A 12756-nucleotide genomic window follows, 5' to 3' on the forward strand; every position below is an offset into this window, starting at 1 on the left:
TTGGTACTTGGCCAATAAATGATTCCTTCTCCTTATCCCAGGTGCCCCCGCCCAGCTCCCCCTGCTCCATACCTGAAGTAGCGCTTCTGGCTACTGCTGCTCTTCTCCATGGCGTCGAGGGAGCCCATCCCCCGGTACTTCTTCAGCCGGACCCCGTCCGAAAAGAAGTATTCGCCGGGGGCCTCGGTGGTGGCAGCCAGCAAGGAGCCCATCATCACTGGGGGGTGGGGGGGAGAGAGAGAGGGAGAAAGGGGGCTCAGGGCCAGAGCACATGGGAGAATCCCAAGGGCATGGCGGAGCTGGGGGACACCAACCCAGACAGCTCGGAAAGAGGACTGGAGAAACTCTGTGGGTAGGGCTGTCCTAGAGCTGGGAGGGACCCCCCGGGGGTCATCCAGTCTGACCCCCTGCAACTCTCAACTAATGCATCCATGGCAGGTGGCCGTCCAACCTCTGCTCAAAAACCTCCAAGGAAGGAGAGGAGATGGGAATTCAACAGGGACTGGAACTGGAGTAGACTGAGCTGGGCATCGATTAAAGCAGGCACCCCCAAACTCGGCCCTCCAGATGTTTTGGGACTACAACTCCCATCATCCCTTGCCAACAGGAACAGTGGTCAGGGATGATGGGAATTGTAGTTCCAAAACATCTGAAGGGCCGAGTTTGGGGATGCCTGGATTAAAGGATATACAACAAGAAAAGAATTACGGAATATTAGGGTGATATGAAGTGGAGAGACTTTAACATGGACGGAAGAATTTACGCTTTCCCAATATGTTTGGAGGCCTGGGGGGGAGGAAATACTGGAGGCCAAGGGGACATTAAAGAAAAAACATGCCGGACATTTATCAAGAATAAACCTAATTTGGGAAGCCCTCTTGGACCTTCCATGGGAAAAGGAAATGAATGCTTCTGAGACACCTGGACGTAAAAGAAATATCAGTTAACAGAAAGCAGAGAAGATTAATGTTATCCTAGACTGAATGTCTTAAATAACTTTTTTTTACATAACCAGCAGATGGAAAATCAGAAGTCCTCTTTTTAATGACTTCTTTTTCCTTTCCTTTCCTTTCCTTCTCTCCCTTTCCCGCTTCCTTCTCTTCTCTTCTCTTTCCCTTTCTCTTTTGTAGCTGTTTTTGCCTCTTTTTCCCATTTACATTATGTTTTCTATTATGAATTAAAAAAAATAAAAATCAACAAGCATCAGCAACGGACACACAGAGCAAAGCGTCAACTCCTTCCCTGCTTAGCTGCTCGGCCAGAGGAGGAAGAGGTCACCAGCATGCATTTTATTATTATTATTAATAATAAATAATATGAATGTTATTAATGATGATGATGATGGCGACAGGATTCCCAGCTCACCTGTCGAGGCTCCCAAAGAAAGCGCCTTGACCACGTGGCCCACGGTTTGGATCCCGCCATCGGCAATGACCGGTACGCCGAACCTGCGGGCGTACTCTGCTACTTTATAGACCGCTGTGCCCTGGGGCCGGCCGCACGCCATCACTGGCCAGGAGAGAGAAAAGGAAGAGGGGCAGTCACTGCCAGGGGGCCAGCCTCCTGGAGAACCCCCAGATTCTGAGCTGTGAGGGTGTGTGGTTTAAATAGTGAGGATGATTTAGTGGTCTTGTTTGCGAGACACGACACGAAAGGAAACGGGGCGGGGAGGGAGAAGGAAAAAAGCAAGCTCAGGTTAGGCGGCAGAGAACTCGAAGGGAGAAGCAGGAAGGGAAGCATGTGAGACTCCCCTAATCCCAGGAGGACTGGGAGGAGGGCGCCTGCGATGACGTGGCCTTGAAGGAACTGCCCTCTGCATATGCTCAGAGGCGGCCTCTTTTTCTTGCCTTACCCCTGGGAACGGAAATAGGTTCTGGGGCTTACGGGATGCAGCTAGGAAGAAAGGGCGCATGCTACCACTGTGGCCAGGATCTTGCTAGCGCAAAGATGGAAGAGGGCTGCAATACCAACTAAAGAAGAATGGCGAGGGAAACCGATGGACTAATACGCTGAAATGGGAAAAATAAGTGGAAAGGCTCCGAGACAAAGACAACAGAGATTTTAAGAAAGACCGGGAACCGTTTCTGTCCTATCTACAGAATCAATGTAAAGAAATGGACTCACTCGCAGGGTTTGATTAAACACTCGCAATTAACAAAACAAATGCAGAAATACTGTAGAAACACCATGTTAAAGTGATAAGGGAATAATAATGATTATTTTTTTAAAAAATTAAGAATAAGAAATAACCAATAAGCAGGGAGAGATAATATGAAAAAACAAACAAACCAGAAAAGGAAGTCATGGGGGGAGGGGTTGGGGATCTATATTCTATTGTGATGGTGATAAAACTGTAAAATTCAATATACAGTGGTGCCTCGCTTAACGAATGCCCTGCTTAACGAAATTTCCGCTTAACAAAAGGTTTTTGCTAGCGGAGGTTGCCTCGCTAGACGAATTCGTTTTATGAAAAATTCATCTAGCGAATCGTGGTTTCCCATAGGAATGCATTGAAATTCAATTAATGTGTTCCTATGGGCAAAAAAAAAATTCAAAAAAAATTCAATGCATTCCTATGGGATCCGCTAGACGAATTTTTCGTTATAAGAAAAGACCCGTGAAACGAATTAAATTCGTCTAGCGAGGCACCACTGTATATATATAAAGGGCGCAGCATTTGGGAGCTTCCCTCCCTCTCTTGGTAACGTTCGAACCCGCTCCCGGCCGGGGCTCACCTTCCTGTGTGATGCAGATGGACCCGCAGCCCATGCCGACCCGCAGAGCGTCCACCCCGGCGTCGATGAGGTTCTTGGCCTGCGCTGCTGTCACCACTGTGCATCCAATAGGGGAGAAAGCAAAGGTACCTGTGAAATACCTGGCCGGCCAAATCCACTCTGGCACGGCGGAGGTTCCTGCCTTGGCCCCTGAGGGTCCCTGTCCAGCTCGACACTCGCATGTCTACTCAGAAGCGGCTGGGGTGTAGAAATAATAAACCTATGGCTAGGGTTTTTTGCGCCCTAGGCGAGATCACCTTCTGGCGCCCCCGCCCCCCCCCCCAATTTCCCAGAGTTGTTGACCTTTTTTAGAAAAAATAAAAAGTGGAATAAAAAAATAAAATAAAGAAATAAATGAAAATAAAAATAGAAAATAGAAAAATTAAAAAGAGAAAAGAGAAAAAGAGAAAAGAGAAAAGAGAAAAAAATTAAAAAGTAGAAAAAATAAAATTAAAAATAAAAAGAGAGTTCCTTGGTTGTTGGTGAGGGGAAGGGGTAAAAAGCAGTCTCTTTACCTTGTCAGCTAGCGGCCTTCCCTGTTTCTGGCACGGCCTTCCCCTGCTTCCTCTGGAGCCCAATCTCGGCGCGCTAGCTGCTGCAGGGGTAGGCCCGGCTCGAGCGAGCAAGCGAGCGCCACCAGGGCCGTTCCTTGGCCTGGGCTGGGTGACGCAAGGCGCCAGGGCGCCTGGCCACCAGGGGCGCCGAACTCAGCGGCTTCAGGTGGGCGGCGGGCAGGCTGGCCAGCGCCCCCTCCATTTTGGCACCCTAGGCAGCTGCCTAGTTCGCCTTAATGGACGCGCCGGCCCTGCCTATGGCCCTTGTTACAGGTAGGTAGCCATGTTGGTCTGCCGTAGTCGAAACAAATTACAAAAATTCCTTCCAGTAGCACCTTAAAGACCAACTAAGTTTGTTTTTCTGCTCTACAATTTCCCCATTTCCCCATTTTTAGCTACAGTATTAGTATTCTAACGGCTATCAGGTTCCAATTGAACCAGAAAGAATGGGAATGTGTGGAAGAACAGAGGACGAAATGTCGTTCTAAGACCACAGGATCGCTATGTATTGACTGATGTTCGTAAAGTTAAGGATAAAACATGGAAAGATGGTTCAGGGGGGATACGCAAACAATCTTTATAACACCGTTTAAAAGTAATAAACGGTGTAGGAAAGAAGATTCCACCTAAACATTAGGAAGAACTTCCTGACAGTAAGAGCTGTTCAGCAGTGGAATTTGCTGCCAAGGAGTGTGGTGGAGTCTCCTTCTTTGGAGGTCTTTAAGCAGAGGCTTGACAGCCATATGTCAAGAATGCTTTGATGGTGTTTCCTGCTTGGCAGGGGGTTGGACTGGATGGCCCTTGGGGTCTCTTCCAACTCTAGGATTCTATGATTCTAATATAAAGCTACAGAAGCCGAGCTAAGGTGGAGGGAAGTCACAGGGGTAGGAATAAGGTAAATATATGTAATTAAAAAGAGATGCTTATATATTGTATAACTTTGAAGGTATGGTAAAGAATGGAAAAATATGTATCTGAATGCATAACCATAAAAAAATGGGGGGGGGGAATAATAAAATTATTATCCTTATTTTCAGAAGCAAATCCCACTGAAGTCCCTGGGGCTTACTCACGGGTAAACAGGGTTGCAACTTAACCTCTCCGTTTCATACCGATTTCCACCTTTATTTCCCACGCCCCTCCGGAAATTTTTATCAACGAGCAAAACAAAACAGACTTCATTATCTCAGCTGAAGCACCCCAAGAGGGGGGGGGGGGGAAGGAACAATGTTTTGGGGGGGGATCATGTCCCCCTGCCAAGGCCATCCAGATGCTCACCATTGCCCCCAATGACCTGGAGGTCCGGGTATTTGTGTTTGATGTAGTGGATCATGCCGATTTGATAGACGGAGTTTCCCTGAGATGAATCCTTTTTTTGGCAGTTTGCGGGGGGGGGGGGGGGGGAGGAAAGAGAACAGAGGAGCCTGTTAACATTCTCGCATTGCAGGGGGTGGGCTAGATGGCCCTTGCGCTCCCTCCCAACTCTACCGTTCTAGGATTCCACGAGGGTTCGAATCCCCACTGGCCAGCCTCTGCCTTCCTCCACCTAGCCTACCTCGCAGGGTTGTGGGGGGGGGGGTTGAACGGGGAGAGGACAGAACCAGGCCCACCCCCTCGAGCTCCTGGGCACTGCATATAATTAACATTGCATAGGCTGCCACCAATTTGCAGAGGCAGGTACAGCGGTCCCTTGGTTCTCAAACTTAATCCGTTCCGGAGGTCCGTTCCGAAACCAAGAAGGTCACGCAAAACGGATGAATCCCTTCCAGACTTTTCAAAACAAGCCCCAAAACAGCCATTGAACATGAATTTTACTATCTAACGAGACCCTTGATCCATGAAATGAGAGCAACGAACAATGTACCGCAGTCACACAATCAATCCCTCAGGAGCTGAAGTGGCTTCCACACAGCCACAAAAACAAAACAAAAAGAGCCGCAAAAACAAAAAATGCAAAATAAATAGCAAAAACAGACAGACCTCGGCGTAACACTCCAAACAGAAGTGTGGCACTCAAATCGGAAGTGTAACACTCAAAATGGAGCACGTTTGACTTCCGATTAAAGTTTGCAAACCGGAACACTTACTTCCGGGTTTGCGGTGTTTGAGTTCCAAGTTGTTTGAGTGCCAAGGCATTTGAGAAGCAAGGGACCACTGTCCTCGTTTATTTTCAAGGTGCAAAACTGGGGTTCTGGCGGAGGGGGAGCTAGGCCTTCTGAAAAAGCGCCTCTGTGAATCCTTGCCCCCTGAGCCACAGCCCTCCGGCCCCCCGGCCAGGCACCCACCAGCACGACCACATCGACGCCCGCCTGCATGAGCAGGTCCAGCCGGTACTTGTCGTCTTCCCGGGTGCCAATGGCCGCCCCGCACAGCAGCTGCTTCCGGGAGTCCTTGGAGGCCAGAGGGTAGTCGCGGTTCTTCTTCAGGTCCGTGCGGGCGATGATGGCCACCAGCTCGTCCACGTCGTTCACGATGGGCAGCTTCCCTGCGCGAAGGGAGGGAGAGGGAGGCAGGGTGGCTGAGAGCCTGGCGCGGGCAAGCCCGGCTCTAGGGGTAGTCTCGGTGGCGCGGGGCGCCAGGGCGCTGGGCCGGCAGGAGGGCGTTGCGCCAGGGCGCCCGACCGGCTTGAGACGGCCCTGGGCGCAGGCCATTTCGGGGCCAGGAAGAGCGGCCCAGCGGCCGGATCGGGCCCAAGGGGACCCCGCAACCACCCAGCTCCCTGCTCTTCCAGCGGCCAACCGGGGGGAGGGGGGGACTGCAAGCGGGGCCTGACTATCTGGCTCCCCACTGCCTGGTACCCAAAGGTAGACTGCCCATGGGTGTGGAGGTTCTTCTCTCACTACGGAGAGCTAATTCCTGCAGCGGAATCGGCTTAGATTACCGGCTCCAGCAAAGCCAGTCTTAGAGGTCCATAGGGGGAAAGGGTTACCCCCCCCCGTACCTTTTTTGCTCCTCTGAAGGATCTCGTTGGCCTCTTTCAGCGTGACTCCGGCAGGGGCCACCACCAAGTCGTTGCGCTTCGTCATGACCTGCGTGGGGGGCAGGAAAGGGGGCCAGCTGGGGTGAACTGGCCCCAAACACACACACAGAGAGAGCCCGTTTTGCCATCCCAGGAAAACTGGGACCAGGCATTTTGGGGGCGCCTCTCAATCTCCCACAGCCCTCAAGGGTCCTGCAATGCCAGGAACCCTAATAATAATAATAATAATAATAATAATAATAATAATAATAATAATAATGATGATGATGTATTATTTATACCCCGCCCATCTGGCTGGGTTTCCCCAGCCACCCTGGGTGGTTCCCAACAGAATTAAAAGCACCATAAAACATCACACATTAAAAACTTCCCTGAACAGGGCTGCCTTCAGATGTCTTCTAAAGGTCAGGTAGCTATTTATCTCTTTGACATCTGGTGGGAGGGTGTTCCACAGGGCAGGCGCCACCACCGAGAAGGCCCTCTGTCTGGTTCCCTGTAGCTTTGCCTCTTGCAGGGAGGGAACCGCCAGAAGACCCTCGGAGCTAGACCCCAGTGTCCGGGCAGAACAATGGGGATGGAGACGCTCCTTCAGGTAGACTAGACCGAGGCAGTTTAGGGCTTTAAAGGCCAGCACCGACATTTTGAAATGTAGATCTTTCAAGGTGTTATAGGGTCTCGGTGGCCGCTCCCAGTCCCCAGCCTAGCTAACGCATTCTGGATTAGTTGCAGTTTCCCTAGCCTGACCCAGGAAGCTGCCGGCCGCATGGGAATGTGGGGGTTCCCTCTGCACCTCCTCGCCGCTGGGGCCTGGGGGTCGGAGTCACCAGCCTGCGCTGGCTGGTGGAAAGACTGCATGCCGGCCCAGACACCCAGCCTGGTGCCCTCCGTGCCAGCTGGGGCTGGCGGGAGTATTAGTCCGAAAGATGTGGGGGGGGGGGATGCAAATAAGAATCACTTAGCAAAGAATAACTGGCATTGCAGGGGGTTGGACTAGATGTCCCTCGGGGTCCCTTCCCTTTTTAAAAAAATAAATAATTTTTATTGGTTTTACATATAATCACATTACGTAACATCATATCCTCCTGTTTTATCCCTTTGGCTCGACCGAGCCGAACGACTTCCCTCCCTCCCGTCTGATGGTTTACAAAATTAAACTTTACATTTTGCTTCGTTTCCTCTCCTTCTTGTATCATTATCTAAAATAATTACATGACTCAACCTGAATAGGTAGCCATTTCACCTTACAGATCTTCAGATAACCCTGCTAATGATGTCAATTGCTTACAGTTGTCTTTCAAATATAATATAAACTTGTTCCAGTCCTTTTGGAATGCTTGGTCTCGGGGTTTCTTCCAACTCTACCGCTCTAGGATCCTAGGACAAATGCTATTTTTATGGTGTGGTCTTTAAAGACGTTAAAGGTTGGGGGTCGGGTGGGAGGGATCTGCTGTTAGGCCTCTTAAAGAACGCCAGAAGAGCTTCGCTGGATCAGATAATCATTGGATCACGGGTCCCTAGGGTCATCTAGTCCAACCCCCTGCGACACAGATGGCCGTACTTCTCCACAGTGGCAGAAGCAGCGATCTCCCCGCCTGGGGGTCCCAGCAAGGGGCGTTCTGAGGCCTGTTCTCTCTGACAGCGGAGGGAGAAGACCGCCCGCTCCTCCGTGATCATGCCTGACCTTCCTCTCAAGGCATCTCGGCTGGTGGCCCTCAAGTGGGAGGGAGTTCCGCAGTTGGACTATGTGTGTGCTGTGCCTCCATTCCAGGTATAATTTGAGGAACTTTCCTGTGCATATCCCAACACACTACAGTACAACTAATCCAGAATGCGGCAGCCAGGCTGGGGACTGGGAGCGGCCGCCGAGACCACATAACACCAGTCCTGAAAGACCTACACTGGCTCCCAGTACGTTTCCAGGCAAAATTCAAAGTGTTGGTGCTGAACTTTAAAGCCCTAAACAGCCTTGGCCCAGGAGACCTGAAGGAGTGTCTCCACCCCTATTGTTCTGCCCGGACACTGAGGTCCAGTGCCGAGGGCCTTCTAGCGGTTCCCTCGTTGCGAGAAGCCAAGTTGCAGGGAACCAGGCAGAGGGCCTTTTCGGTGGTGGCACCCGCCCTGTGGAATGCCATACCTTCAGATAGTAAGGAAATAAACATCTACCAGACTTTTAGAAGACATCTGAAGGCAGCCCTGTTTAGGGAAGCTTTTAATGTTTGATGTTTTATTGTGTTTTTAATATTTTGTTGGAAGCTGCCCAGAATGGCTAGTCAGATGGGTGGGGTATAAATAATAAATTATTATTCTCATATTATTTTGATGAAGGACATTCTTTTTCTGTCCTGAATCTTCTCAGAGGATGGAGGGAGGCACAAGGCGTGGCATTTGAACTGGGTGCTGAGCGGGAGAGGGGAGACCACCCCACAAATTCAAGTTGGACGTGAACGGCAGTGGCAGAAATCCAAGGGAGATCTTTTTTTGGCAGCCGTGCCCTCTTTCCCCCAGACCCACATTGCAGGGGGTTGGATTGGATGACCCCTGGGATTCCCTTCAAGCTCTGCGCTTCCACGCCCCTGCCCCCCTTCCTTCCTTCCCTTTCATCTTGGCTGCTGCCCCCGGTCCTACCTCGCTGAGCGCGATGCCGTAATCCTTCTCGGAAAGGAAGTCGATGTCCCGGGAAGTGACGATGCCCACCAGCTTGCTGCCCATCTTGCCCGTCTCCGTGACCGGGATGCCCGAGAAGCCGTGCCGGATCTTGGCCTCGAAGACGTCGCCCACCGTGTGTGTCGGGCTCAGCACCACCGGGTCCGTGATGAAGCCCTGCTCAAATTTCTGCAGAGAGAGGACAAGAGATTGGCTCGAAGGAAAAACAGGCGGCATCTGAAGCTCACAGGGGGAAGCCCTCTTCCTGCCCCAGACCATGGGGGGGGGAGGCAGCATGTGGGGACACTGGGGGGGGTGTTGGTGCACGCTCCCCCCCAGCTGCTTGAACACAGTGAGGATTAATGCCTAAATACGGAGTCCGGTGTTTCAGGATTCCAAGTATTCCTTCTGGGCCCCAACGCACAACGGCAACGCCCCCCCCCCTGAAAAAAAGAGAGGGGCAAACAAAAGCAAATTGCATTATGTATTTTCGGTCTCTCTCACGGACACACTCGTCATGTTCCAGTTGCAAATCTCGGGTCTTTTTTCAGGGACGATAGTATGGACTAGTCAAGTCAAGTACTTTATTACAGTCACAGACCAGCATAAGCAAAACATCTAAATAAATAGCATAGCAGTATGAATCTAAGCAAATAGTTATTACTAAAAATCAGCATGGGTTTCTGAAAAATAAGTCATGTCAGACTAATCTGATCTCATTTTTTGACAGAATTACAAGCCTGGTAGATGAAGGGAATGCTGTGGATGTAGCCTATCTTGATTTCAGCAAGGCCTTTGACAAGGTGCCCCATGATATTCTTGTAAAGAAGCTGGTAAAATGCGGGCTAGACAATGCTACCATTCAGTGGATTTGTAACTGGCTGACTGACCGAACCCAAAGGGTGCTCATCAATGGCTCCTCCTCATCCTGGAGAGTAGTGACTAGTGGGGTGCCACAGGGTTCTGTCTTGGGCCCAGTCTTGTTCAACATCTTTATCAATGACTTGGATGATGGGCTTGAGGGCATCCTGAGCAAGTTTGCAGACGTCACCAAATTGGGAGGGGTGGCTAACACCCCAGAGGACAGGATCACACTTCAAAATGACCTTAACAGATTAGACAACTGGGCCAAAGCAAACAAGATGAATTTTAACAAGGAGAAATGTAAAGTACTACACTTGGGCAAAAAAATTGAAAGGCACAAATACAGGATGGGAGACACCCGGGTTGAGAAAAGTACATGTGAAAAGGATCTAGTAGTCTTGGTAGACCACAAACTTGACATGAGTCAGCAGTGTGATGCAGCAGCTCAAAAAGCCAATGCAATTCTGGGCTGCATCAAGAGGAGTATAGCATCTAGATCAGGGGTCAGCAAACTTTTTCAGCAGGAGGCCGGTCCACTATCCCTCAGACCTTGTGGGGGGCCGGACTATATTTTGAAAAAAATATATGAAAAAATTCCTATGCCCCACAAATAACCCAGAGATGCATTTTAAATAAAAGGACACATTCTACTCATGTAAAAACATGCTGATTGCCGGACCATCCGCAGGCCGGATTTAGAAGGTGATTGGGCCGCATCCGGCCCCCGGGCCTTAGTTTGGGGAACCCTGATCTAGATCCAGGGAAGTAATAGTAAAAGTAAAAGAAGGGCTTTCTTTTACCTGCCCTGAAGCTTCCAGATTCATTGGAGGCCTGTGAATTCGGGTGTTTTTAAGAGAGCGGCTAGGATTTCACTAGCCCCAAAATGGGAGGATGACAAGATACCAATGAAGGAAGAATGGCAAGCGAAACTTAGGGACTACGCCGAAATGGCGAAGCTTATGGGAAAACTCAGAGACAAGGACAATAATGACTTTTTAAAAGACTGGGAAGCATTTATGATGTGCTTACAGAAATAAGGAAACGGACTCACTAGCGGGGTTTGAGTAAACACTTACAATTAAGGGGGAAAGTATATAAGTCAAGGAGCAATGATTGGGAAAATTTAGATGTAATTTGGAAAGATATAGGATAAAAATGGTAAGAATATAAGAATATTTAGTTCAGGGGTCCCCAAACTACGGCCCCCGGGCCGGATGCAGCCCAATCGGCCTCCCAATCCGGCCCGCGACGACCCCCGCCGCCTGCTGCCGCCGCCCGCTCTAACGGCGCGCGGCGCGGCAACGATCTTAAAAATCGGCAAAAAATCGCCGAAAATCCTTTGTGCGCATGCGTATGGGCCTCTCCCGACCCAGAAGAGGTCATTTCCGATGCACTTCCGGGTCGGGGGAGGCCCATACGCATGCGCACAAGCGATTTTCAGCGATTTTTTCCCCGCCCGTGTGCGTGTGCGCATGCGCACGGGCGCGCACTCCCCTGCCCTCCGGCCCGCCGCGCGTTCGGCGCGGCGGGCACCGGCCCACTGCGCGGTAAGTCTGGGGACCCCTGATTTAGTTGGAAGATTTTTAAAATCAAAGTAAACAAAATAAGCAGAAGTAGCAAATATTTAAAGAGCCAGAATAGGAGGTTGGCGGACGTCAAGGGAGGGGGTGGGGGAGAGATTTGGATTCATGATTTTTAAATTGTGTTTATTTTGATTTTGTTGAATAAAAAATTTAAAAACCTGATTTTTAAAAAAGAGAGCGAGAAAAACTTTCCCCTGCTGCCCACTTCCTCCCTGCCAGGCATCATCTTACAAACTCTTTTTTGCTTTTTCAGCCAGCCAGGGGTGAGGAGTGGTCCTGCTCCCCCCCAACTACCCCGGGGCCCCCCTCGTGGCTTTGTCCCCACCCCAATACGGAGCCCTTCGCCAGCCCCAAATCCCAGCGCTCACCTTGACTTTCCGGACCTCGTTGGCCTGGAATTCGGGGGTGCAGTTGTGGTGAATGATCCCAATGCCGCCCATGAGCTGCAGGGGGGAGACAAGCAGGGGGGGGCAAAGTCACAGGGGCTGCATTCTCCCTGGTTCCAGCCCCCCAGATTCCCCACCCCACCCCAAATGCATAGATCTGCCTCCACAGTCCAGAGCTCCGAGTGCTGTTTTCTCCCCACGCCGAGCCTCCTTTTAACCACGGAACGGCGTCAGACCAGGAAATCTGTGGGTCTGTGCGAATGCCCCAGACCAGGCATGTCCAAAGTCCGTTTCGGGGGCCTAATCCAGCCTGCCAGGTTGGTCTAAACCGGCCCCCGTGGCAGTTTATTTCCTGGGGTAAAATCCTAAAAGAAACCTCAACAACTTCAATCCTAAAAAAAACAAAAAGAGCTCAACAATTTGGGGGTAAAATCCTAAAAACAACCCTAAAAAAAGGTCAACAACTTTGGCCGGCCCTCACAGCCCTTCACTTCATCCAGTCTGGCCCTCTTTGAAAAAAGTTTGGACAGCGCTGCCCCAGACCCAGCGGCAGGCACCAGGGGCAAAACTGCTTCCCCGGGGCTCTTGCTGGGGGGAAGACGTGAAAGGGGAGCAGGGGGCGGGCACCCCCCACCCCCTGGGAGGCTCTTCCCTCTCTCGGGACGGCCACTCACCGCCATCGCAATGGCCATGTCCGACTCGGTCACCGTGTCCATCGGGGAGGAGATGAGAGGCGTCTTGAGGGTGATCTTGCGAGTCAAGGCCGACGTCAGGTCCTGTGGAGGAGGGAGAGAGGGATGGAGGGCGGTCACCCCAAGGGTCATCCCTGAAGGAGCATCTCCACCTCCATCGTTCTGCCCGGACAGTGAGGTCCAGCACCGAGGGCCTTCTGGCGGTTCCCTCGTTGCGAGAAGCCAAGTTGCAGGGAACTAGGCAGAGGGCCTTCTCGGTGGTGGCGCCTGCCCTGTGGAA

The 12756-nt window shown here is 51.0% G+C and overlaps 1 protein-coding gene across 4 annotated transcripts in view; it reads right to left on the reverse strand.

Moving 5' to 3' along the window:
• The window catches only part of IMPDH1 (inosine monophosphate dehydrogenase 1), a 66103-nt gene that overhangs the window by 13299 nt on the left and 40048 nt on the right, over positions 1-12756 (reverse strand). For 3 of the 4 annotated variants that reach the window (XM_060279363.1, XM_060279361.1, XM_060279362.1), the window contains exons 4-12: positions 12459-12560; positions 11767-11841; positions 8934-9140; positions 6270-6357; positions 5614-5813; positions 4606-4697; positions 2736-2839; positions 1366-1509; positions 73-217 (exon numbers count right to left, since the gene is read on the reverse strand). In XM_060279363.1, the coding sequence (XP_060135346.1) occupies positions 73-217; positions 1366-1509; positions 2736-2839; positions 4606-4697; positions 5614-5813; positions 6270-6357; positions 8934-9140; positions 11767-11841; positions 12459-12560 (1157 nt within the window). The remainder of the gene's footprint in view (positions 1-72; positions 218-1365; positions 1510-2735; positions 2840-4605; positions 4698-5613; positions 5814-6269; positions 6358-8933; positions 9141-11766; positions 11842-12458; positions 12561-12756) is intronic. The other variant, XM_035127205.2, reaches the window with a different exon arrangement.

Source organism: Zootoca vivipara, chromosome 10, assembly GCF_963506605.1.
Source record: "Zootoca vivipara chromosome 10, rZooViv1.1, whole genome shotgun sequence".
NCBI classification, from domain to species: domain Eukaryota; kingdom Metazoa; phylum Chordata; class Lepidosauria; order Squamata; family Lacertidae; genus Zootoca; species Zootoca vivipara.